General features: G+C 55.8%; 5 protein-coding genes across 5 annotated transcripts in view; 4 read left to right on the top strand and 1 right to left on the bottom strand.

The window, feature by feature from the left end:
• VOLCADRAFT_100088 (uncharacterized protein) overlaps positions 1-1652 on the top strand; it is a gene marked incomplete at both ends in the record, with an annotated part of 13042 nt that extends 11390 nt beyond the window's left edge. Inside the window, 2 exons of the mRNA XM_002958737.1 lie at positions 269-652; positions 1164-1652. Coding sequence (XP_002958783.1) covers positions 269-652; positions 1164-1652 — 873 coding nt within the window. The remainder of the gene's footprint in view (positions 1-268; positions 653-1163) is intronic.
• Positions 1653-3944: 2292 nt separating this feature from the next.
• On the bottom strand, positions 3945-6967 carry VOLCADRAFT_120055 (uncharacterized protein; the record flags this gene model as incomplete). The annotated part of the gene is made up of 6 exons (XM_002958720.1): positions 3945-4092; positions 4926-5041; positions 5246-5374; positions 5605-5699; positions 5976-6001; positions 6726-6967. The coding sequence occupies 6 exons, from the start codon at positions 6965-6967 to the stop codon at positions 3945-3947; spliced, it is 756 nt and encodes a 251-aa protein (XP_002958766.1).
• A 1022-nt stretch (positions 6968-7989) lies between these two features.
• VOLCADRAFT_84644 (uncharacterized protein) lies at positions 7990-9454 on the top strand. Its single transcript, XM_002958736.1, has 6 exons — positions 7990-8148; positions 8237-8264; positions 8343-8520; positions 8596-8679; positions 8808-8905; positions 8986-9454. Exons 1-6 carry the CDS (start codon positions 8095-8097, stop codon positions 9018-9020), a joined length of 477 nt encoding a protein of 158 aa, XP_002958782.1. The 5' UTR covers positions 7990-8094; the 3' UTR covers positions 9021-9454.
• Positions 9455-9536: 82 nt separating this feature from the next.
• On the top strand, positions 9537-16602 carry cct7 (chaperonin complex component). The gene is made up of 12 exons (XM_002958735.1): positions 9537-9834; positions 9939-10043; positions 10179-10268; positions 10928-11071; positions 11970-12141; positions 12810-13042; positions 13504-13656; positions 13875-14030; positions 14519-14602; positions 15036-15173; positions 15539-15631; positions 15938-16602. The coding sequence occupies exons 1-12, from the start codon at positions 9661-9663 to the stop codon at positions 16106-16108; spliced, it is 1713 nt and encodes a 570-aa protein (XP_002958781.1). The 5' UTR covers positions 9537-9660; the 3' UTR covers positions 16109-16602.
• Positions 16603-19788: 3186 nt separating this feature from the next.
• VOLCADRAFT_108309 (uncharacterized protein) lies at positions 19789-23608 on the top strand (the record flags this gene model as incomplete). The annotated part of the gene is made up of 8 exons (XM_002958734.1): positions 19789-19938; positions 20229-20304; positions 20756-20901; positions 21407-21556; positions 21852-22073; positions 22716-22757; positions 23153-23191; positions 23273-23608. 8 exons carry the CDS (start codon positions 19789-19791, stop codon positions 23606-23608), a joined length of 1161 nt encoding a protein of 386 aa, XP_002958780.1.
• Positions 23609-24479: the final 871 nt, after the last annotated feature.

The following is a 24479-nucleotide window of genomic DNA, read 5'->3' as shown; positions in this document are numbered from 1 at the left end:
CTACTACATAGCTGCTTCACTCCGAACCCTACTTGCACCGGTGCAGGGGTGCAGGGATCTCTGCTCCTCTTCCATAAACCGTGCTACTGGCTACTCGGTTATACCTTTAAACTGGAGAGTAAATCTGTGGCTTCTATGGTCACATTTTCTACATCCCCCGTGGCGGGGCTTTCCTATGGGGCCACGTCCCTATGCCGGTGTGGTGGTGTGGTGTTCATGTCCCCTCCTCTCCCCTCTCCTCCCCGGGGAGGCTCCCCTCGCGCCGCAGATCATCCAGTCCAACCTCGGCCGCGCGGTGACCACACACGTGATCAACATCACGGAGCGGGGCGTGTACTGCGAGCTGCAGGTGGAGGCGCCCGGGAGACACGGAGACGGCTCCAAGGGGGGCTCCCGGCCGCCTCCGTCGGCGGCAGGGCATCGGCAGGCAGCAGCCGCGGCGGCGCCGTCGGCCGCCTCGACCGCGGCCGAGCCCCAAAGGGTGATGATTCAATCTCCGGATCGCCCCACGGTGGAGAATTTGGCTCCGGCTCCGGCTCCGGATCGGCCCATGATGATGATGATGGTGCACCAGCAGCTGGCGTTCCTGCCCCGGGAGTCAATGGCGGCCCCTCTGGCGGCTGATTGGGATGAATTGGTGGCTGTTGATAAGGTAGGTGGGGGGCAGGTAGGGGATGTGGTTAGGCTGGGGATTAACTTAGGGCTTTGGTGGGGGAAGTTTGGGGTCTGGGGAGTTTTCGGAGTTTTGCCAGGCGTCAGCGCTTTGGACGCTTTTGTGCCATTTTGGCTTAGCAAAGAGCTGTTCTCATGACATGGATAGTTTTTATCACCGTGTGTGGGGGTTGTGTGTTCAGAAGTCCCGAAGACTTACTTGCAGCCTGAGCCCTCCTGAGCCTGAGCCCTCGAGCTGTTTCCGTTCTACCCGATGGGGGCAGTTGGCGAGGTTGGTTTTCCCCGGGGATGCTGCTCAATCTTCCAACACAGCAATCCAGCTCGAGTTTTCCCAGAAAACACCCTTCTTCACTCCTTTTTCCTGAACACCAATGTGCATTGAAATGTGTGCTCAAACGCACTCACACACAACAACGGCCGCCAGTCTCAACATTAAGACCTCCACCTGCATCTCAACCTGCGCCCGCTTAAACCGCCATGCCCGTGCACAGGACTTTCGAGCACTCGCCGCTGCCCGGACCGCTGGCGACACCGCCCTGCTTGCGGACTTGATGTTACGTCCCAAGTTCAAATCCCAGTCGGAGCGCAGGATGCGCATGGGGGACGTGCTGATGGCCCTGCTGGAGAGTCATGTCATGTGCATGACCAGCTCTGCTTCCTCAGTGCTGCCCATGGCCATCCTATCCCAGGTTCCGCACCGGGCTAGTCCCGCACTGCTGCAGGCGCTGGATCTGACTGCTGCTGCTACTGCGGTGCCGCCGCCGCCGCCGCCTCCTGGGGCTGCGGCCGTTACGGAGGCCTCCGCCGGTGTCAGTAGCAGTAGCAGCAGCAGCGGCGGTGGCGGCAGTGATGTGGATGGGGTCGCTGCGCAGATCAGCACTCTCCTTGGAGCTGAGACACGACCCGCGGAGGGAGAGGGGAAGGAGGGGAAGGAGGAGGGGGAGGCCGCCACTATGGCGGCAGGCGGTGGAGGCCACTAATATGAGGCGCCGGGGTATAGCAGTTTTGCCCTCCCATTGGTGAAGGGGGCCAAGGTGCCTGCGACCTCTGTGATGGTGGTGGTGATGGTGGTGGTGCTGCTGGTGCATACTTGGTCCATGCTTCAATATTTGTGTTTTTTGCCCCGGATGGGGCTCTTGCTGCAGCCGTACGGGTCGAGTGGGTGTTGGGCTGCACGGGTCCGGTGGTGAGGACAGTGAGGATGATTTGGCGCTGTCGGTGTATTATTACTGTTGGTGGCGACAAGGTGGGGGGGATATAAATATTGGTGAGTCATAAGGGGGCGCTGATAGGGATGTGCTGACTGCTTAGTGGGGGCCTATCAGCAGTAGCAGTAGCAGCAGCAGCAGGAGGAGAAGGAGGAGGTAATTAGTGGCAGAGGAAGAAGGGCGAAGAGTGAGAGAGGACGCCTGTTTTGGGTTTAGGGTTTTTTAGGATATTGGAGTGTATGTGTATATATATTACAGACATACATCATGCCCTCCTGCGAAGGGAGGTACGGCACATGGGGCGCCTGGGGTGGATTACCACAGTTGATACCGGCGGCTGCGGCCCGCCGCCGTAGCAGCATCGGCTGCATGCGGACATATCTTCCTGCATGCCTGGGCCCCGGACAGCACACCGGCCGCCCGGCCGCCCGCCCGCGCACCTTGGGAAAGGGAAAGTCTCATCAAGTACGTCCCGACCACCTCCTGGCTTCTCGTACCAGGCTCTGCAAGAAGCTCGCGTCTGGGTCTGCACGGGGCGGTCGACGACGGGGAGAAATGCTCCCCCATTCGACCTTTTGGTCCGTTGCAGCCCACAGAGGCGGCCAACGGGTCACCAAGCGGTGACTCTATGGTTTAATAAAAATATACTTCGCGCTTTCGGTTCTGGACATTGTCAACTGTCGAAAGCTATGTAAGGCAACAGCTGCTACGTGCTAGGAGGAGTTGGGAGGGATTCCGGCGGTCGATGATAGTGCAGTACGACGCATTAGTGTAGACTCTGACCTAGGTGACGGATAGCCCGGTACTTCCGGTAATACAACGCGAAGAAAGATTCCACAAACAAGCAGAACAGAAACTAAGGGATGGCGCACAAAAGCTAAACCTTGGACGACCGCCGCAAGCAGCATAGCGGTCCATGTTGCCGATTCTTAGGAGCTGAGCAGCCGACTGGTGTCAGTCCAATGAAAATCTTTCCATCTTGGATGTTTCGCGGGTGAGGAACGGAATATGCTGGTGTGTGATGGCTAACGGCTAACCGCTTGCCGTACGAGTGAAGACTGCAGAGTCATGTCGTACAGCGATTGGCTGCTCATGTGGGGATTTCGATGGGATACACACTTTTTCCCCCTTGGGGAAATTCTGTGTGTGTGTGGGGAGAGAGGTGTGAGGGGGAAATGGAGGAAAAGAACAGCATAATGCATGCAACCCTAAGTGACGAGCCCTACTAGCCCCACAGCGGACAAGGACCCCTTTTGAGTGCTCTGGCCATAGCTGCCTCGGTCCGAATGACGAACCGAGCAACATTATTAGCGACCAATGAATTAGTAAGTAAACAGAGTACGTTTTATCACTGTACATGCGTTGCGATGTAACTATAGCCGCATGTATACAGTATGTACTATACTGTAAACTACTGTTCGAAGCTGGATAAGAAGTCACACCGCAATAGCTCCACATCATTAACAGGTTTTGACTGCTCTGCTGCAGCAGCTGTTGCTCGCACGTGTCTACCTGAGCGGCCTGGGGACTCCGTCACGCTGCTCTGCAACAGCCACAACAGCCGCAACGACGAGCCCCAACCCTTTCACGCATCGACTGTCCCTTGCCGGAGGGGGCACACAACCACCGGCAGTGATATGAATCGTCGCAGGGGGTTGCGTTGCGTTCCCAATTACCTAGGTGCCACGATCATCAAGGGCTGATGCATGAGCAGTGACCCCTCCCCTATTCCACCATTCCTGTAAAATTAACGCGATTGTAAGATCATATGGGAACAGACATCTGTAACCTAACCAAGCCGGGATTACAATCACCGGGATTGTGAATCGGTGTGTGCTCACATCACCACTGCCCCCCCCTCACACACACACACACACGCCGGGAAGTCCGCCACACGCCGCACGGTACGCGGGTTCTTAAAACCCTACACCGCTCCAAACGATCTGCTTGCTAGCTGAACTGCCCGCGATCTTTTCATACATACGTACGTACATAAGTACATACATACACACGTATACCGGCTACTCCCCCTCCTGCAACTCCACCATCCCGACTCCTGGAATGCTATGGGGGAGGAGCTATGAAGATATCCCCCATGCTGCTTCGTACGTCCGCCACCGCCGCCGCCAACGCCTCCCCGTCCCGCGACGTGAAGGCCAGCTTGACCTTGTACGGCGCGGCGTCTGTGTCGGCCGCCGTGTGCGGGTACGACCTGAAGACCGCATGGACGCAACATGAGGCCGGAGGAGGGGTCGGGGGCCCCGGAGAAGTCCGTCGTGTATTGTTACGTATGTGTATGTATGTATGTATGTATGTATGTATGTATGTATGTATGTATGTATGTATGTATGTATGTATGTATGTATGTATGTATGTATGTATGTATGTATGTATGTATGTATGTATGTATGTATGTATGTATGTATGTATGTATGTATGTATGTGTGTGTGGAGGGTGGGAGAGGACGTGACTGGACCCAACGGGGATCGGCTCCAGCGCGATCCAGTCCGGCGGAACGACCTGAACCTGAACCTGGGGGGCACTGGCACTTCCTGACGCGCGAGAGTTCAGGGGGCCTCTGGGGACTTCCCATGCCGGGGGGGGGTTGCGGAGGCGGTGAATGGCTCCATTGAGGGGATGGCCGCCACTGTGGCTGCAACACAGCAGCAGCAGTGGTAGTAGCAGTAGCAGTAGCAGTAGCAATAGCAATAGCAGTAGCAGTAGCAATAGCAGTAGCAATAGCAGTAGCAATAGCAATAGCAGCAGCAATAGCAGTAGCAATAGCAGTAGCAATAACAATAGCAGCAGCAATAGCAGTAGCAGTAGCAGTAGCAGTAGCAGTAGCAGTAGCAATAGCAGTAGCAATAACAATAGCAGCAGCAATAGCAGTAGCAGTAGCGGCGAGAAACCAGCCGGTGTGTGTTCCCTCGGTGCCACCACGGGATATTGACAATGCAGGCCCATCATCAAGGGGAGAAAAGACCCGTCACCGCCTCCCCATCACAACATACCCAACCAGGCAGCCACAGAGCCACCCATCCTACCCAATGGCCACGTGCGGGTGTTTAGCCGCCACCGCTGTCAGGGCCTGAGCCAGGTCGCTCTCCCCCAGACGAGTATACAGGGCGGCGGACTGGAAGGCGACTCCCGTGAAGCGCTCCTGGGGATCAGAATGCGTGTCTGTCTGTCTGTATGTGTGTGTGTGGTCGTGGGAAGGGGCTGGCCAATGGACTTGGCGGTTTGAGAAACTTTGAGGGGTGGCAGGGCCTCTGTGTGGGTTTTAGGAAGGTGTGCTTCCCACCACAACCACAACCATAACCACCTAAAAACAAGCAGGCAGACGGACATACATAAAGACACTCACCTGGTGTGCGGCGATCATGGCCTGGAACAGCCGCGGTATGCCCGGCAGTACATACACTCCCCTCAGATTCACCAGGGGCACCCACAAGCCCTGGGTGAACAGCACCTCGCTGGGAGTGGGCAGCGTGGCCTGCCGGGCCGGGGGGGTTGCGGGGGCCGGGGGGGTTGCGGGGGGGTGCATCCTACGGGGGTACGGCCCCTCTGGGACGGGTGAGCCAAAGCGCATGGTGGCGAGGCGTGCTGCGAGTACTGGGTTCGGCGGGTGTATAACTCGGAAGAGGAGGGGGACGACGACACACACACAGACACAAATTACAAACGTGTAAACACCCTTCGGCCCCACCTTGGCCCTCAACTCACCATCCTCAGCCGTGCATCGTTCAGCTCCAAACCCCGTGCTGAGTACGACACCCTCATTCTCTCCACCGTGGGTTCGTGCAGCTGTAGACTCACACCTGGCGGTTGGTGGTGGTGGTGGTGGTGGTGGTTGGGGGAGGAGGGGGGAGTTGCGGGAGTTAGAGGGGCGGGGGAAAGGTGGCGAAAAGGGATGAAGAGGGCGACTGAGAGGGGGTGGTTTGGGTTGTGGGCATGAAGCGCCGCGGGAGAGCGCCAGCTCCATCTATCTATCTATCCTATCTATCTATCTATCCTATCTATCTAGGATATTTATCTATTCACCTGCCTATCTTCCTAATCTGCACCCACCCCACCCCACCCCCATCCCCTCTCACCCATAGCTTCCGCCACTGCCTCGTACCTGTCGGGCGACCCGGGGAGTCGTGGCGGGGGAATAGGGGGGAATAAGGGTGTTTGTCAGCAGATGACAGCAGAGAGCCAGCACAACACACACATAAATGTGATATATATGCATATGTAAACACGCAGCTGTGTACATAGCTACATTATAGAGGTGTATATAGAGAGTTAGGTATTATAGCTATATGTGCGTTGTTACAGAGTGGGAGGCTTCTGGGCCAATTGAACACATTGTCATTTCTGCGATTTAGCACCATGGACAACACCATCCAGCTCTATATGTGTACATGTGACCCCGGCCTGGACCCCATTGGGTATTGATGTTACATACTTAAAGACAGACATACAGCGTCACACGTTGCAGACAGCATATGCAATCAGTGTCACATTCGGCCATCACGCCGTACACGCTTGTGTGTGAAGTGAGGTCATCACTCGAGAAGTCTTCCTCACCCACTACTACCACCGCCACCACCACTACCAAGCCATCTCCTAAAGGCAATTTCCACAACCTTCATCAGCGCCCCAGTAAGCAAGAACAAGTGAGTGGTGGGGAGGGGAGGGGAGTGAATAGAGAGGGGCAGGGAGGGAAGGGAGTGGGCGGCTGCTACCGACATGCGCAAAACGCGAAAAAAGAGACGAGGGCAGCAAAGGTGGTTGGGATCTGTTACAAACGGGTGGCTCTGATGCGACGCCAGCCGTTGTTCGTTGTTGCCGTTACTTACGTAACGTCATCGTGTGTGGGCCCTATGCCCCCGCTGGTGAACACGAAGCCACTCGGCCCCACGCGACCACGGAGGTCGAGCACAGCCTCCCGGATATCTGATCGCGAGTCGGGTATGTACGACACACGAATCAGATCCACACCACGACTGCGGTTCCGTGGGTGAGGAAATACAGAAGGGGGACGGGAAAAAAGGGGGCCCAAAGGGGGGAAGGGACATGAAGGGGGAAGGAGGGAGTACATGCGAATAACTCTACCGAAGCGAGCTTTGTAGTTCTTACGTAGTCGGACGCGTTGGGATTTTCCAGCGTGTCTGTATGTATCTCTGTATGCATGTCTCTCCATTCCCCCTCCCTTTTGGGATATACTATACCCCTAGGACGTCCTTTCAGTACCTACACTACAGGTAGCTACAGGTCATGTGCATTACGCATTTGATTATAAGGGCCTCAAGGATAATCTCACGAGACCAGACGACGACGACGACTACACCACAAAAATGTCCGTAACAGAATGGGGCTTTACTTCCGAAACCACGAGTCGGGCTCTAGAACTTTTGAGCTTCAGACGCCGGTAGTTCGTTCCTTGTTTCCTTGCATATGATTCACCCCATCCCTCCCTGGAGCCGGCCCTGGTCTCTCTCGCCTGTACAGCAGCTTTGCCAGCCATGGCGTGTTGGTGTCAACCACAGATCCAGATAAGATCTCGTCACCAATCACTAAGAGGGCGGCACGAGGGGCGTCCTGTGGTGCTGGGGTTGTGGCAGCGGAGGCCGATCGACGGCGGGGCAAGGGGTCGCCCCGTGCGCCAAGCTGATCTCGGCGGGAGTTGCGGAGATAAAGGTTGTGGGATTAGTTCAGGGCGGCGTCGCGTCATCCGAGAGTTGAGAGCTTTGCAGGAATGGATACGGGGGAGGGGAGAAAGGCCGGAGACGCTGGAAGGTGCTCTGCGCGTGAAAGTATCAGCGCAATAACATTATGGACAAGGTAGCTGCCGCCTTGGGACACTATGGAATCTATCCAGGGCGAATGACTGCGCCTTCCAGTACATGCGCTTGTCGGTTGATACAACGTACCAGCAACTGGCGATAGCTTAAGCGCCGAAAGAGTCCTGTAGCAAACATTCTTATCATACTAGCAAATCCCCGCACCAAAGAGTTGTATGCAAACGGAAAAACAGGTGTGTCAGGCTGCCGTACGGCCGGAGCAGTTTTCCAAAAAGTTCCCAAAATGGGCTCGCAATGCCATCATCGAATGGATATTGGACGATATTGATGTTCTATGGGGAAGTAGTATAGATATCCGAACGGAAACAGTGCCCTTCCCGCTCGCTGTACCTAGACAGGGTCTTCACAGCTTAGCGTCTTTAGCATGAACGCCGATCAGGCAGCACAGGCAGCACAGCTGCCGCGTCGAATTATCAAGGTGCGATGCCGATACGCTGTCTCTGTGAGGATCCATCTGCGGCGCTGGAACTCAGACTTTTGCCTTCCCTTTGACTATGACACCTCAGGAGACTCAAAAACTACTTAGCGAGCCAGGTTTGTTATAGTCTTGACGGGGGCCATCTGATCTCCGGGTCTGAGTTAGGTTTCTGAGCCTTCCCTGCCTGAACGCAGCACCGGGCATCAGCGCCTCGCCGTCAGAGGAAAACCTTCGCTACTTCAATGTGATGATACTAGGCCCTCAGCAGTCTCCCTACGAGGGCGGTGTCTTTAAGCTGGAGCTTTTCCTTCCCGAGGACTATCCCATGGCGCCCCCGAAAGTGCGCTTCCTGACCAAGATTTACCATCCCAAGTAGGCAATCTGTATGATGTGGTCCTGCCTGTCTGTCACGGGGGCTCATATTTCGCCATGTGTCTCTTCCCACAGCATTGACAAGCTTGGCCGCATTTGTCTGGACATTTTGAAAGACAAGTGGTCCCCGGCACTCCAGATTCGCACCGTGTTGCTCAGGTAAGCTATACTATCTGGGGTACCCGTGCTAAGGGGTGTTCTCCCACGTGAAAAGGACGAGCGGCGCCGAAACCCTGTACTGCAAGCATTTATTAACCGTCTGACGTTCTTATGTTGATATGCGGCAGCATTCAAGCTTTGTTGTCGGCACCGAACCCTGATGACCCGCTGGCTGACAACGTTGCAAAGCATTGGAAGGAGAACGAGAAGGAGGCCATTGCAACAGGTGGGTATGAGCGGTTGCATGGGGGGCCTGCTGTGAATGGTGCCTAATTGCCTTTTCCCCGACTTGGACATGTCTTGCAGCTCGCCAATGGACTTCGATGTACGCCCAGGGCTAAGGGCGTGAACGTAAACAGGGGCAGGCGGCAGGTGGCCCTTAGGAGGCAGACTGAGAGTGGGTTGATGAACCTTAAATGTTAGGCTTTGATGGGGATCCTGGTGGTGCTGCCGTCTGGTGCGGTTCCGTGGTTTGCCACCCGGAGCATTTTTTGGCATCTACGTTCTCTTGGGTATCCATTGTAGCGTTTTAGGGAGGTGAACTTGGTTTGCTTCTTGTGAGTCCTTAAAACTCACGAATTTAGGACGTTTAGTGGTGCCGGGGCAATGCAGGATGTGGCGTACATAGGATAGAGACTGGACGTGCGGCAAAAGCACCATGTTTACGGTGTGACATGGAATTATTGTTATGTTACGAAACTGAGACAGTTGGCTGCCGCTTGGAAGCGCGGCCCTACAGCGGCTGGACGCAACCGTGTAACAAGGGTACGGGATGTACGGGCGCTTCTCGAGCTTTTGCCGCGCTTACTACGAAAGCGGGATATGTTATTTTCTGTACATGTTTACTTAAGTCGACACACAGACAAGCCTTGAAGTGACTTCCAAAGGTTGAAACGTAAAGTTTGTACAGATCTGTATCAATACCTTTCGGACTGCTCCTTAGCTTGCCAGCTGAGCATATTCAATTAACCTTTCGCAAAAATGATGCCAATGATGGGAATGCAACCTCAAATCATCCTTCTAAAGGAGGGGACGGATACAAGCCAGGGCAAGCCACAGCTCATTAGCAATATCAACGCATGCATGGCCGTGGTCGATACCGTTCGGACAACCCTGGGGCCTCGTGGAATGGACAAGTTGATACACGGCGACAAGGTTTGCCGGGCGCATGCGGACTTTTGGGCGGCTATCTCGCTGGGACAGCGAATGGCGCCCAGGCGTCAAACTGAAAGTTTATCACAATATTTTATTTTATATAGGGCGTAACAATTTCAAACGATGGAGCGACGATTATGAAGCTACTCGACATTGTGCATCCAGCAGCGAAAAGCCTGGTGGACGTGTCTCTGGCCCAGGATGCAGAGGTGCGTGATTCGCATGCGCACAACGGGTTCATAATGATCTGGCGTGCACCCTTTGCACGTTTTCGCGCGCTTTCGGGCCGCGGGTGCTCTTACGCCACCTGGAAGCGCTGGTCATTACCTTGCGAACCCCTGCAGGTCGGGGATGGTACCACCAGCGTGGTGATCTTGGCAGGGGAGTTCTTAAAGGAGGCCAAGCCGTTCATTGAGGAGGGCGTGCATCCCCGTGTAAGTAAAGTATCCTGGCATGCGCTGTGTTATGTATAAGTGCATTCGTCTGGGGTTTTATGCTCACAGAGGAGACAGAGGCCAGGGCGACTCATGAAAACGTGGGAGGTAATGATGCATTAGTAACATCGGGTCTCATGAGGTGGCGTTCCCAAATCCCTGACGAGACAGACGGGGACGCCTCGGTGGCATATGGACACGGTTTGTGCTGCGCGCCCGCTACGGCGCCTGTGAACGGGACATGCTTATCCACGTGCTTCTGCCCTTATCACGGTCCGATCTATTATGGGCTGGTAAACCGAGGATTATGTCTAGAATGGAGTGCTAAAGCGGATAGGACGGAGTTGCACGCCTGCATTGCCGTTCTCCCTTGATGCTGATGCACCCTGGCGTCGGCGACCACATGCCTGCGTCACACTGAACCCCGTGGAAAGATGAATCACATCGGTGTGCTCAAGGCAATGGCGTCGCCAAAGTTTTAGGACATTGGGTTTTGCCATCATGCGGTTTAAATTGCACGGTATAACCACGGGGATTAGGGGGCCCTCTGACCCTGCTGGTTCGACGCTGGTTGCCCTTGGGCTTTAGGTGCACGGCTCCCACGCATAAGGCTTACAGGCATCCGTTCGCCTTCGTTATCTGTCGTACGTATTCCGCAGAGCCTCATCAAGAGCTTCCGCCAGGCCGCCGTCCTGGCCGTCCAGCGGTTGAAGGATCAGGCCATCAGCCTCGAGGAGAAGTCGATGGAGGAAAAGAAGGACCTGCTGAAGAAGTGCGCAATGACTACGCTGAACAGCAAGCTGGTGAGATGATGATGACCAGCTCCTCAGCTGGCGTGGCGGTCACTTGGTGCATGGTGTCATTTGTGTATGCTTGCTGCGCCAAACTTGGTGTGTGTGCGCGTGAACTACCTCATGACCAGTGGTGCGTGACCTAGTACCAAAACCACCTGTCCATGCAACCCACGTGCTCGAGGGCTCCTAAGGGATGGGGAGGGGGGAAGGGACGGCCGCGAGCGGGTGGACCTGCCCGCAGCTGTGGCGCGATGCGGGCTGACGGATGCACGTGAGGCGCTTGAAACCTGAGTGGAGCGACGACGGTGTAACGGGTTCTGATATTACACGGGTGTATTAAGGAGAAGCATGGGTCATGCATGGGCCAAGAGACGTCATTTCCTTGGATCTTCGCTATTGCCGCTCATATGCGTCAGTCCCGGACTATCCATGCACACGAGACGGGGCCAACCCCATGTTGTATCTCACTACCGCACACAACGCCGGGAACACGAGTTCTAAGGAAGCGGGTTGGGAAGCTTCGCCTAGGTTACCGTTGTGGACTCTTGCCTCCATGCGTCGGAGGCATCAGATGCCTCGAATTTATGTGGCCCTGCTGCTGCCCACCTAGCCGCGATGATACGCAGCCCGCCAGCGCATGCAAGGTCGAAAAAAACCGGAAACCGTGGGCTTGTTTCCTGGGCCATTACCACAAACAGTTACGCACTGCACGGCATCGGAGCCTGGAGCTGGGGTTCTCACTTACCTCGTACGCGCCTTGATCCGCAGTTTGGCCAGGCCAGGGACGGGCGCATACAGCTATCATGTGTGCTGCTTACTTTGCCCCGCCTAGACCGTCCACGCAAACTTCCCTGGGTGGTGAATGTGTCCAACCTGTTATTGCGCTCGGCGTTTGTGTTTTCACCAGGTGAGCGGCGAGAAGGAGTTTTTCGCGCAGATGGTGGTGGACGCGGTGTCCAAGCTGGACCCGTCAACGCTGGACCTTAAGATGATTGGCATTAAGAAGGTCCAGGGAGGTGGTCTGCGCGACTCTTTCCTGGTTGATGGCGTGGCGTTTAAGAAGACCTTCTCCTATGCGGGTGGGTTGATTGGCCGGGAGGGTGAGGGTGGTGGATGAAGGGGGCGGGTGGGGATTTCGGGGGGCGCTGGGTGTGCGCGGGTCTCTGAAATGCTGGGAGGTGCTGTCGGGAAGAGCCGCGCCTTGTTCCGCGTCGCATGGTGGAAGGGTAGGGTGAGGAATCAAGGCCATCAGCAAGGGCCGCAAGGGCCGCAGCGCCAGCGAGCGCATTGTTTGGGCAGGCGGTATTCTTTGGGCAGCATGCACGAGACACAGGCATTCCTGGATTTCGCTGCGTGTAGTGGCGTTAACAAACCTGGGGGACTACGGGCGATAAACTCCAATCGCTCTTGTGCTTCAAAAATATTGGCGTAATAGATATTACTTCATCATTTTCATAAACAAGGTTATTTCTTGCCATAAGGAGGTTCTATTACGTATTATTCTATTACGTATTAAAACAACAGCATTGACCCATGGGTCTCAGGTACTTTCCTTGACAAGGGAATTCTGCAGCCCGACGCCCTGTGTTCATCCAGACCGTTTATTGGTTTGGGCGCCCCACCAGTCTATGAAGCCCCACCTGTCCTCAAGCTGTGAAGGGACAGAACGGCTGAAGTGCACCTGGCAATCCAGCTTGTACTCCATCCTAACACTGCCCCCACGCCCCGTTATCCTTGCCGGGCGCAGGCTTCGAGCAACAGCCCAAGTCCTTCACAAACCCCAAAATCCTGGTGCTCAACATTGAGCTGGAGCTCAAGGCGGAGAAGGAAAACGCTGAGATCCGGCTGGATGACCCCGCCAAGTACCAGTCCATTGTGGATGCGGAGTGGAACATCATCTACGACAAGCTGGCCAAGTGTGTAGCCAGCGGTGCGAATATCGTGTTGTCGCGACTGGCCATCGGCGACCTAGCCACCCAGGTGGGGCAGGAGAGGGAAGGGAGGCGGGCTCTGGGAGGAAGGGTGTGCTTGCACTCCGAGAAGACAAGGCGCCGTAGTTGTTTCGAACAGTTAATAAAAGACGAGTTGGTCTGCGTGCGGGGTCGTGATTTGATCTTGCGGGAAGGAAGCCGGACTCTGGCCGAGGTGTCGACTGTCGAGTCTGTTTACCAGTCCCAGTCCTGTAGATACAGAAGGCTTGGACCTCACTGCAGCGCGGTCACAAAGCTGCGTCGCGTAAAGTAACACGTGAGAAAGCGGACCATCATCGCTCACCTTGCGCACCGCTTCCTGTGCTTTTTTCCATCGGAGAGTCAACTCGTTCAACTGCCGAACTGGCCATACCCTGCACGCACCGTCTGCGTCCTTGGGCTAAGCGATGGCAAGCAGCAGGACCCCGTTCTCACAGCTCCCTCTTTCGCTTTGTCCATGTTTGAAATCAGTACTTTGCCGACCGCAACATCTTCTGCGCCGGCCGCGTCGAGACGGGCGACATGGAGCGCGTCACCAAGGCGACTGGCGCCAAGGTGCAGACGACGGTTAACAATCTTGACCCCGCAGTGTTGGGCACATGCGCCCGCTTCGAGGAGCGCCAGGTAGGAACTTGCCCTGGGAATTTCTCCTTGTAGCAGCGAAACACACTGCCTATGATATCTGAAAACGATATCTATGTGTTTATCCCTATTGCTGACCGGTGCAGCTGGGTCGGCAGTCTGTGAACGAACCTTGGGTTTAGGATGATGACAATATCGAGTCATAATTTTCCGGTCTGTGCGTCTCGTCTGAGCCGGGGAACCACCTTCTGTTTCCGCAGGTGGGTGCTGAGCGCTACAACCTGTTCACTGGTTGCCCGGAGGCCCGCACCGCGACCCTGGTGCTGCGTGGCGGCTCGGAGCAGTTCATTGACGAGGCGGACCGCTCACTGCACGACGCCATCATGATTGTGCGCCGCGCACTCAAGCACGCGCAGGTGAGGGGAATCTAGGCGAGAGTGCTCACAATTTGCGTTCTGTAAAGGTTCAGGACGTCGCCCAGCTTGGAGCAATGTTTGTAGCAATGTGGAGATGCATGTGCATGATGTTACGATGTTGCGATCATGAGCCAAACGAGAGTTGTTACCAGGGAGGAAGTCCCCTTTCCCACCGATGGCGATCCCCCCCGAGATGGAAGGAAGATGCGCCCGATAGCGCTTGCACGTCACTCATGGTGGTGTGGAGTGGGATAAAGCCGCCCGAGGCCGGCGGTCATCCTGCTGGGTGACTGAGTAGTCGGAGGACGTGGCAGCTGTTGCGACCTCTTTGTCGTACATGCATGGACACACTGGAGGAGTTGTTGTTGTTATTATAGCTGGCTACCAAGTTTCTATGCCGACTGTGTATACATATGTGTAAATGACTGGAGGAGTTACCCTTAGTTGGGTGTGGGGCTCTGCCTTGCCGCCTCTGGCTGCATCCGCAGGTGGTCCCAGGCGGTGGCGCCATTGAGATGGAGCTCAGCAAGTACCTGAGCGAGTACAGCTTGCAGTTCACCAATAAGGCAAGCGTGCAGTCCACCTCGATAGTCGTATCAGTCGATAGTCATGTCCGTTTTCCTGATATCCGGTTATTGCGGCATGGATATCGGTCTGTCGCTTTCCGATGGAGCCAAGACCAGTACAAGTACACCTTAGCTCGAGAACGTTCGTTCGCAGAATCCTTCGAATTCAGCCGTGGTGTGTCTCAAGAGCGCAGGCTATTTAGACGGCGTGTATTCAGCGCTGCGGCGATGTAGCTGCATGATGGTTACGTTTGGTCTGGTTTTCGCATCCCTGGGCAGCGAACGTGATTGGGAGATTGGGCATCACTTAAAACTCGACTCCTTCAATTAGAGAACTTCTGTTTTTAGTGCTTGCATCTTTCCGCGCGTGCCTCTTTGCGCAATGGCAACATTAAGATGCCCCTGTTCCTGTTCCTGGCGCTTGATTTCGCACGAGCAGTCCCAGTTGTTCATCAAGGCTTACGCCAAGGCACTGGAGGTGATCCCGCGGCAGCTCTGCAACAACGCCGGCTTCGACGCCACGGATGTGCTCAACAAGCTGCGCCAAAAGCACGCTCTTGCAGACGGTTCTGGCAAGGTGAGGCCACGAAGGGCGGGCTACAGATCTGCCAGGTTAGATGTGGATCTGCACGCCGATGAAATCTCTTTGACCGGCGCCGTTAGCTCAGCTGCTGCTAGCTGCTAGCTGTTTTGCTTCCAACGGTCCGGAGTCAACCCTGGTCCTGTATCGACCGCAAAAGCACGTCATATTCACCATTGAGGGTGACCATCTACTAGTGAGGGAGCCTTGTACAGCGCTCTCATAGCCTTTGCTGTGGGAAAATGTTTGAGCTTCCAGGGCTTCATGGTCAACATGTCGCTACTAGCTCATCAAGTTGGCGGATAGGTTTCTCTCACGTCGCCTTGGGCGTTGGCTTCAGGGGTTGACCTTGCTTGCTGCAGAACTTTGGCGTGGACGTCAACACAGGCGGCGTGTGCGACACGTTTGAGGCGTTTGTGTGGGAGCCGGCGCTAGTTAAGATCAACGCAATTCAGGTGGGCGCTGTTGGACCGCGTAGAAGTCAGGATTCGCGACCCGTCCCTCGTATTGGCGTCTTGTGTTCCCGTGATACAGCGTGTGGCTGCGTAGGCGCGCTTGCTGATTTAAGAAGCGTCGAATTTTAGTCCGGCATCAGCAGGCTTTGCACATGTCAACTGCCCTGATGTACCACCATATGTACAACACATCAAGCTCTCAACGTGGAGTTTGGCACACCAACGGGTGATAGCCCTGGCTTGCCTGTCGATGTGTTACCGACCAACTCTCTTCGCCACACGCCCCCCTCCTCGCCATTTCGCCAGGCCGCTACGGAGGCTGCATGCCTGATCCTGTCGGTGGACGAGACGGTGCGCAACCCCAAGAGCGAGGTGCCCGACGCAGCGAGCGGTGCAGCAGCACAGGCCGCCATCACGGGCGCCGGCGGGCGGGGCCGGGGGAGGGGCGCCATGCGTGGGCGTGGCATGCGGAGATGAGGAGCGAGCTGGGGGCGGCGGGGCTTGTGGGTTGTGGGCAGGTCTGGTCGTGTTGGCAGGTGCTGCGGAGCTTTCCTTTTAGCCAAGGTGCCATTGCAAAAAGGAAGTGCATGAAGGCAGGGAAATGGGGAGGGATTGATTTGGGATGTGGCTTGGGGCGGGGGTTCGTACGGCAGATTGATGCGACAGCGCTATTGTCCTGCAGGTTGCGCTAGTCCGGGCTTGTCATGCGTGTGCCCCCGCCGACATCTTAGGATTGGACTCTCGGGTGGCTATAGGTCCTTGCTTGGCAGCTTCACGTTTATAAATATACATGAGCACGGTAGGCTGCAGTTACCTGCAGTACGGAGGTGACGTGGCGGAATGTATGCGCAAGCACGGGGTCACGGAACCCCGTAGCTAATCCTCGTGTCATGTTGGAATAGAAGCAACATTCAAACAAGTGTTTGGCCCGTGGTTGGCCCGGCTTTAACATGCTTTAATTTTTTCGGTTGGAGGCACGCTGCAGTTCGGTTTGAAATCTTGAGGTGATACCATCTTGAGGTGCTGTCGCGTCAGGAATTAAAGGTATGGGCCAGCCGCCATGCCAGTCTCAAATTACGAGTGAGCGCGTGCGCCAAGCATTTGGCCACGCATGTTTCGCCGCTGTAGGCGGTGGGGGCTCCCCTGAGCGGTCTTACAACAAGAGCAACAAGTACTGCAGTCGCATTCTTATAAGGATACCTGCAGTGTGATGTCAACTTTGTAGTGAACCACCAGCGAAGGATATCAGAAGCTTTGTTATACTTTGATCTTAACTTTTATGCGCATGGCCGAATCGGCTACCTTCCCCAATCCCGATGGCGTGCGAGCTTGAAGTTCGACGCCGGCACGACTAATGAGTTCCTAAACACGCGACTTGTCCGTGTATGCTTTCACGAACAAACTTGCAGCGATAAAAAATCTTATTTGGTAATATGGAAATATCGATGGCAGCACGGTGCTAGACATCGACATCAGAGTCAGGATCAGATTCGTCATCGAGGACCGTTTCCCCGCGTCAAGGAGCATGTAGGGGTAGAAAATCAAACCCGAGATTCCGCTTTGGCTTAATCTACCCCTAAATGGAAAAGCGGGAAGGGAAAACGATGTATTTGAAAAACGGGTTCGTAAATGCTTTGAACTATCCGGCGGAGCTGAGCGTACCGCTATCCGAAGACTGCCTAGGCACTCGCCTGCGGTAATCGGTATTGGCCTCCATCCGACTACTTTCAACCATGCTGGATACCATACCATAGCAATGTAGCCGGCCCTGCAGATGGAGGACAAGTACCCTCATGCAGTCAGAACCGGAGGTTTAATTTTTCATCTGGCCATTTGTCGCATCCCGAGGTGTCCCTCTTTATGTTGCCGCCAAAATTGGCCCTCAGATTGCCGACACACGGAAATGCAACCTCCGTAACGCCGTACGCCAACATCTAGCTGTATGAAAACAGTGGGTTTGCGTGGCATCGTATGCTGCCTTACCGGATAATAGATGTTTCACTTCTTTCATGATTGCCGTCTAACTTTACCATAACATTTTCATGGCACGTCGGTGACTTGGAGCATTCATGTAAATTTAGCTACGCAAATGAACTTGTCTTTGTTATAATTCATATTCAAATATGCCGACCTCTATGTCTGGGTACTCTCGGCAACTTTTGACACCACCCGTTCTCGCAATGTCTAGGACCAGGTTCCTTGGATTTGCGCTAGCGCTTGCACTGGCTTCATGTGAACAAGCGCACGTTACTGCCAAGGAATCTGGAGCAACAAAATCTGACCGGCAGGGGTATATGGTCACCCTGCAACATCGTATACAGCCGGGCTGGAGACGTCAGCTCATGCGCCATGGACCTTTACCGGTGTTTGGTTCAACTCGTGATCTTGGGTGAGCCAAGCATTATGCGCATGGTTATCCAAGCAGACCGTTGCACCGAGTAGCTGAGCTTGTCTACTCCCCCGTCCGCCTGGCTGGCGCAGGTACTTCTATGCCATATTAGAACTGGGGACGCCGGCGCGGTCCTACAGTGTCATCATTGACACGGGAAGCACCATTACGTACATTCCATGCAAGGGATGTGAGAAATGCGGCAAGCATCAGGTGCCCCCCTGGCTTTGCGCTATGTCCATGTCGCACACCGTACCCGAGCTGCAGACGCCAGACCTTCGTTCCTTCTTCCTTTCTCCCTCCTTACTCCTTTATAGTCCTCACAACCCCGTTCGTGGACTTGAGAGGGATAGGAGCCGCGGTTGTACAGGCCCTTTCCTGCCGCATAACTGCTTCTCACACTCGCTCGCACAGTCCGGGCAACCAGTCCGCGCTGGAGGCATTCCCCCATTATTTTAACATTCATACATACATTCATTCATACATTCATGCGTGCACCACACTCGTCACAAGCACACCTAATTCTATTGTGTTCTGGGTAATTGCGCATATGAACACGTGCCGCGCACCTGCCCCCCCTCCTCCCGTGATCCGCTCTCCACCCCACATCCCAAACCCTGCCTCGCCTGCCTGCTGTGTGCTGCATATCAACACTCCTGCGCCCGTCCGCCAACAACCGCAACACGGCAACAACCATTCGCACAAAACAACAACAACAAAAACAACAAAAACAAAAACAACAAAAACACCAGTCGGAGAGGTTCGACCCCGACTCATCCTCCACTGCTCGCCGGCTTCTCTGCGGCGACCCGCTATGCAACTGCGGCAGCCCCAGCTGCCTGTGTGTGGCCAACAACCAGTGCTACTACAAGCGGGCATACGGTGCGCGATGGATAGGATAGGCTTTGGGGTGTGTGGATCCGAGCCAGTGCAACTAGGGTATGAATTGCCCTGGCGGGAGGGCCTCGGGTGGCTAGGCAGGTCGGATGGCTTTACAGGGGGCCGGTGGGGGCGGGCCCTGGGGGGCGCCGCGGCAGCTTGGACCGCGCGGTCGGACCACCGGGTGGCACGGCGGCTACATGACATCCGATATTGGGATATGCCTGCACCCACCATGGGTCACGAACCATTTCGGAGCACGATGGAGCGGGGGGGGGCGTGTGGGCGCGTTTTAAGAAGTCAAACGCAGCGAACTGGAGATGGGGGCAGGGGGAGAGGATGGAAGGAGGGAGGGAGCCCGGAACTCTTGTTCCAGTCCGCTGTGTTTGAATGTACGCATGTATGTATGTATATATGTGTATGTGTGTGTATGTATGGTATGTGTATGTCATGCGTTTGCTTGTACCATCTTCTTATTCCGCACCATGCGAGCTGCTATCTAGAAAACGTTATGATGCGGCCGCGGGCTCCTACCGTACACAGTGCTGTCGCTTCTGTGATGCCACGTGTTCCGTAAGCGTGGATGCAATCGGCATTATGTTGCGGCCGGGGCGTGGCTGGGTGGGTGTGCAGGACGACCATTAGAGGCGTCGGGTCGGGCGTCCTTGTATCCATCTCCCCCCCAACGCACACATACCTACACATCTGGCTTAAAGCTTGTCTGCCTGTCTGTCTATCTGTTCACTTCTCTGCCCATCCCCTTTTTCGTGAAACGCGACATAATGCTAACCCCTTTCTGTCAACCTGTCTGTACGTATGTACGATTTACGTACGTATGTATGTATGCACGTAACAATCCCCAGCGGAGGGCAGTGTGAGTGAGGGCTACATGATCACCGACGTCCTCAAGTTCCCTGACGACCAGCCGCCCGTGAACCTGGTGTTCGGCTGCGTCAACGGGGAGCGGGGGGAGCTGTACCGCCAGATGGCGGATGGGCTCATGGGCATGGGCAACAACCACAATGCCTTCCAGAGCCAGGTGGGTGGGTGCCAGAGCTGGGTGGGTGGGAGTGAGTTATAGATATGCTGACGGAGAGGGTTTGGAATATGATGGAGGATGGAGGATTGGGAAGGGTCGGGATGGGGCCGCGGGGTTACATGCGTGTGTGCTGAGGGCGGTGTATTCCCTGCGCGGTGCACCAGGCGCTCGCCCAGGTGCACAGGTGCACACAGCTGACTCCTTCCATGGATCCTAATGGGTTGGCAAACATCTCCTTATCGCCTTGTCGTGTTACGCCGCACCCTACCCTACCGTTCCGTGATTCGCAGCTCGTGGCGAATGGCATCATTGACGACGTCTTCTCCTTGTGTTTTGGCTTCCCGAGGAATGGAGTGCTGTTGCTGGGTGAGAGGAGTGGGGGCTCACATCTACTGGGGTGGGGCCGGGGCTGGGGCGAGGCCAAAGCGGAGTGGGTTCCGAAGCTGTGTACGATGTATGTATGTATATATGTATGTATGTGCTGTCCTAAAATGCGGCTCCCAATATGTGTGTGTTACATGGTCGTGGGGTGCGTTCCCCGTACCTGCAAACCGTTCAATACTAGCCGAGGGCTCAAGGGCTCCAATATAACATGCTCACCACTCGGCGGCGGCATCGGTGCCCCCTCCTGGAGCTCCACTTTGGGTCGTTTTTGCCATCTTTTGGTGCCATCTTTTGGTGGTGCGATGTCTTGAGATTCCGGGTTATTTTATTCCTTCTTACTTCCTTAACAACCACCAGTTGTCGTTCTATTCACTTCCTCCTCTGTCCCTCCTGCCTCCTGCCCTCCCTTGCCTGTCTATCTTGTTCCGGGTAGGTGATGTCCCGCTTCCCGAGGCCCTCCTCGCCTCCACCGCCACCAGCACGGTGTATACCCCCCTGATCAGCAGCATGCACCTCCATTTCTACAACGTGCGGATAGAGGGCATTGAGGTGAAGGGAGAGCGGCTGCCCCTGGATCCGGTGAGGTGCCTGGGTGTGTGTGTTGAAGGGGGGGGGAAGGGGGAGGAAGACAGGGAATGGGGGAAGAAATGTCACATCATGCACACGTCCATGATATTTATCGCAGCCCGAGGGTGAAGTACCTCCGCACGGAGACATGCATTACTAAGAAGACGGGGGGCAAGGTCGAGGTCGGGGGAGGGAGGTGTGACATGGAAACGAGGGGGAAGGTTGGTAGCCTCCTTGGCGAGAGGCACGTTGCCGCCTTTTGTACGGCATGATCGCAACAAAGTCGATGCACAGCTAACGAACGTGGAGCATGCCCGGCAGCGGCATCCGCTTTCATGTAGGCGTATAGGCTGCGTATACGGCACTAACGACCTTCAACGAATGAGGATTCCCCTCAGGCTGCTCGTCCCTCAATCCATGTGCTATGTCCGAACCACCTTCCAACAACTTCTTAACAACCTCCAACGACATCCCCATGTCCTGGTGTTGTGGCGGGGCTGGGTGCTGGGGGCCTCAGGTGATGTTTGACCGCGGCTACGGCACTGTGTTGGACAGCGGCACCACCTTCACCTACTTGCCCTCCCTGGCGTTCGAGGCCATGAGCAGGGCGGTGGGGCAGTACGCGGAGGAGCGGGGACTGCAGCGAACACCGGGGGCTGACCCGCAGGTGGGCGGGGGGGGGGAGGGAAGGAAAGGGAGAGGACGGGGAGGGGTGGTGTCACTGCTTGCATGACCCACGCGTCTAATTTGCCAGGACGAAAAAGCCGCGCGTGGGATATAAAAGTAGAGTGCTTAATGCTTACGCGGCTCATTTCGTGCGTTGTGCTTCGGCCATTGTTGTACCTGAATATGGCCACATTGCCATCTTTTTCATCACCCCTTCCCCTTCCCGGCCCGGCCCCTGCCGCACCCCTTCCCCGGGGTTTCCCTTGCACTGCACTGCACTGCACTGCACTGCTCAGTACAACGACATTTGTTGGAAGGGCGCATCGGACAACGTCGATGCGCTGTTGGAGTTCTTCCCGTACGCGGAGTTCGTACTGGGCGGTGATGTGCGTCTGAAGCTGCCGCCCGTGCGCTACCTCTTCCTGTCCCGCCCTGGCGAGTACTGCCTGAGCGTCTTTGACAACGGCGGCTCCGGAACCCTCATCGGCACGGGCTCTGTGCAGAACGTGCTCGTTACCGTAAGTACGGCATGGCGACTCTTCGGGATTGGAGATGGATCCCAACCGATACTTTTCCCCGCTATTGCCCCGGGGGATCTGGTTGTGATGTTCGGGGGAGGGGTGTAATGTCGTAATGTCCGGTGGTGGCTAGGGGTTGTTGGAGTGGCGACGGGGAGGCTCGTGAAGCGACGCTATGGGCCGCTTTGCCGAGCTACGGATGCTTTTTTTTGGAACTTTCTACGTGTGCTTCTCTACGCCTCATGCTGGGCTCAACCCGTTGTGTCAGTTTCAAATCCTCTCTCCCTCTCCCTCTCAGCTCTATCTGATTCGTGGTTGTGTCCGAGTCGCCAGTTTCCACGGCCCCCATATATTATATATATACATACATATATACACACACACCCAACCTGATTGGTCCCGGGCCCAATCATACACACACGCTGCTGCATCTGATGACTTTCCCGGGTCGGCCCTTGGGCCTCCCCCTCATCATTGGGCCGCCCTGTGGGCTGTCAGGTTACACCTTTGGAGGGTAACGTGCAACTCCAATTAAAGGTGGTGTGATACACATACTGATACACACACGCTGCTGCATCTGATGACTTTCCCGGGTCGGCCCTTGGGCCTCCCCCTCATCCCGGCCGCCCTGTGGGCCGTCAGGTTACACCTTTGGAGGAGGATAACGTGCAACTCCAATTAAAGGTGGTGTGATACACATACTGATACACACACGCTGCTGCATCTGATGACTTTCCCGGGTCGGCCCTTGGGCCTCCCCCTCATCCCGGCCGCCCTGTGGGCCGTCAGGTTACACCTTTGGAGGGTAACGTGCAACTCCAATTAAAGGTGGTGTGATACACATACTGATACACACACGCTGCTGCATCTGATGACTTTCCCGGGTCGGCCCTTGGGCCTCCCCCTCATCCCGGCCGCCCTGTGGGCCGTCAGGTTACACCTTTGGGGAGGATAACGTGCAACTCCAATTAAAGGTGGTGTGATACACATACTGATACACACACGCTGCTGCATCTGATGACTTTCCCGGGTCGGCCCTTGGGCCTCCCCCTCATCCCGGCCGCCCTGTGGGCCGTCAGGTTACACCTTTGGAGGATAACGTGCAACTCCAATTAAAGGTGGTGTGATACACATACTGATACACACATGTTGGTAAGGTAATGATGCTAATGAGCTGATATTGCTCTCTCAACGCGCAGTACGACCGACGCAACAGCCGAGTTGGCTTTACCGACATCGACTGCGAGGAGCTGGCGTCGGCGCTCGTGGCGACGGCTAATGCCACCGCAGCATCATCACCTTCCCCACCGCCGCCCTTCCCGGCGCCGCCGTCGCCACCGCCGCCGCCGCCGTCCCCGTCTCCCCCCCCAAGGGCCTCGCGGGGGTCCCGAAGCTCGCGCGGCTCTCCCTCTCCAGCCGCCAGCCGCCCGCACCCCCACATGATGCTGCACCACAAGCACCATCACCCCAGCGGTGGCGGCTCGCAGCTCAGAAAGGAGGTGGCGCAGCGGTCGCATTGGCTGCGGTTGCGGTGACGCAAGCTACATCTTTTTACGCAGGAAAAAAAGAAACGAGCCAGGATTCCCCTAGTAACGGCGACCGGGAACCAGGAATAGCGCAACGAGGAATATTGTAGTCTATAGAGGCGCCCTCGTGGGCTGCCGGAACTCGGATCGAAGTCGGATCGAATGCCGCGTAGTCAAAGCGTGTGGTAACCCCGTCGGTTCCTGCTTAGTCCCCTGGACTCTCCTACTACCGAGGTGCCTTCCACGAGGTGGGTCCGGTACAGGTGCAGGTACAGGTACAGGTACAGGCCGGGTGGGGGAGGGTGCAGTGCAACGTAATGGAATGGAATGGAAGAGCGTTATTGCTGTCGGGGTCGTCGTCGTCGGCGGCGGCGTCCACCAGAGCACAGCGAGTAAATATGTTGGCTGTATGGAGCAGCGGAAGAAGCGCCGGAAGTGGAGAGGAATCCTTTTCACGCATGCGTCTTGGCCTGTTGTCGTTGTTGTTTGTGCCGCCGCCGCCGCCTCCTACCTTGCCGTGGATTCGCGGAATCGTGTGATGTGTATTTACACGATCACTGGCGTACAAAGCCAAGGTCTTGGATGGGTTGATGAGCGGGTGGTTTGGGCAGGCGCGCGAATGTGCTGCTGTTAACGGTACTGTTTTTTGTGTTGCTCATCACCCAGAAGTTGGTTGCTGCGCGACGGTACACCGGCGGTCCGGTCCGGCATCACAATGTCCGCAAGCGGTTTCGAACTGGCGATCTCGGTGCGGAGTTTAACATTGCGCCTCTGCCTGAGTCTTCCGGAAAGTTAGTGTAGGAGCGAAGCCTTAGTGGTAAATATAGGAGGAATTTACGGGCGCTATGTGCTTGATGAGATGGTGGTGGTGATGGGGGGC

The sequence above is a fragment of the Volvox carteri genome (assembly GCF_000143455.1).
Source record: "Volvox carteri f. nagariensis unplaced genomic scaffold VOLCAscaffold_104, whole genome shotgun sequence".
Lineage (NCBI taxonomy): Eukaryota > Viridiplantae > Chlorophyta > Chlorophyceae > Chlamydomonadales > Volvocaceae > Volvox > Volvox carteri.
Note: the sequence above shows the minus strand (reverse complement) of the source record. Positions and strands in the feature narration are given on the sequence as shown.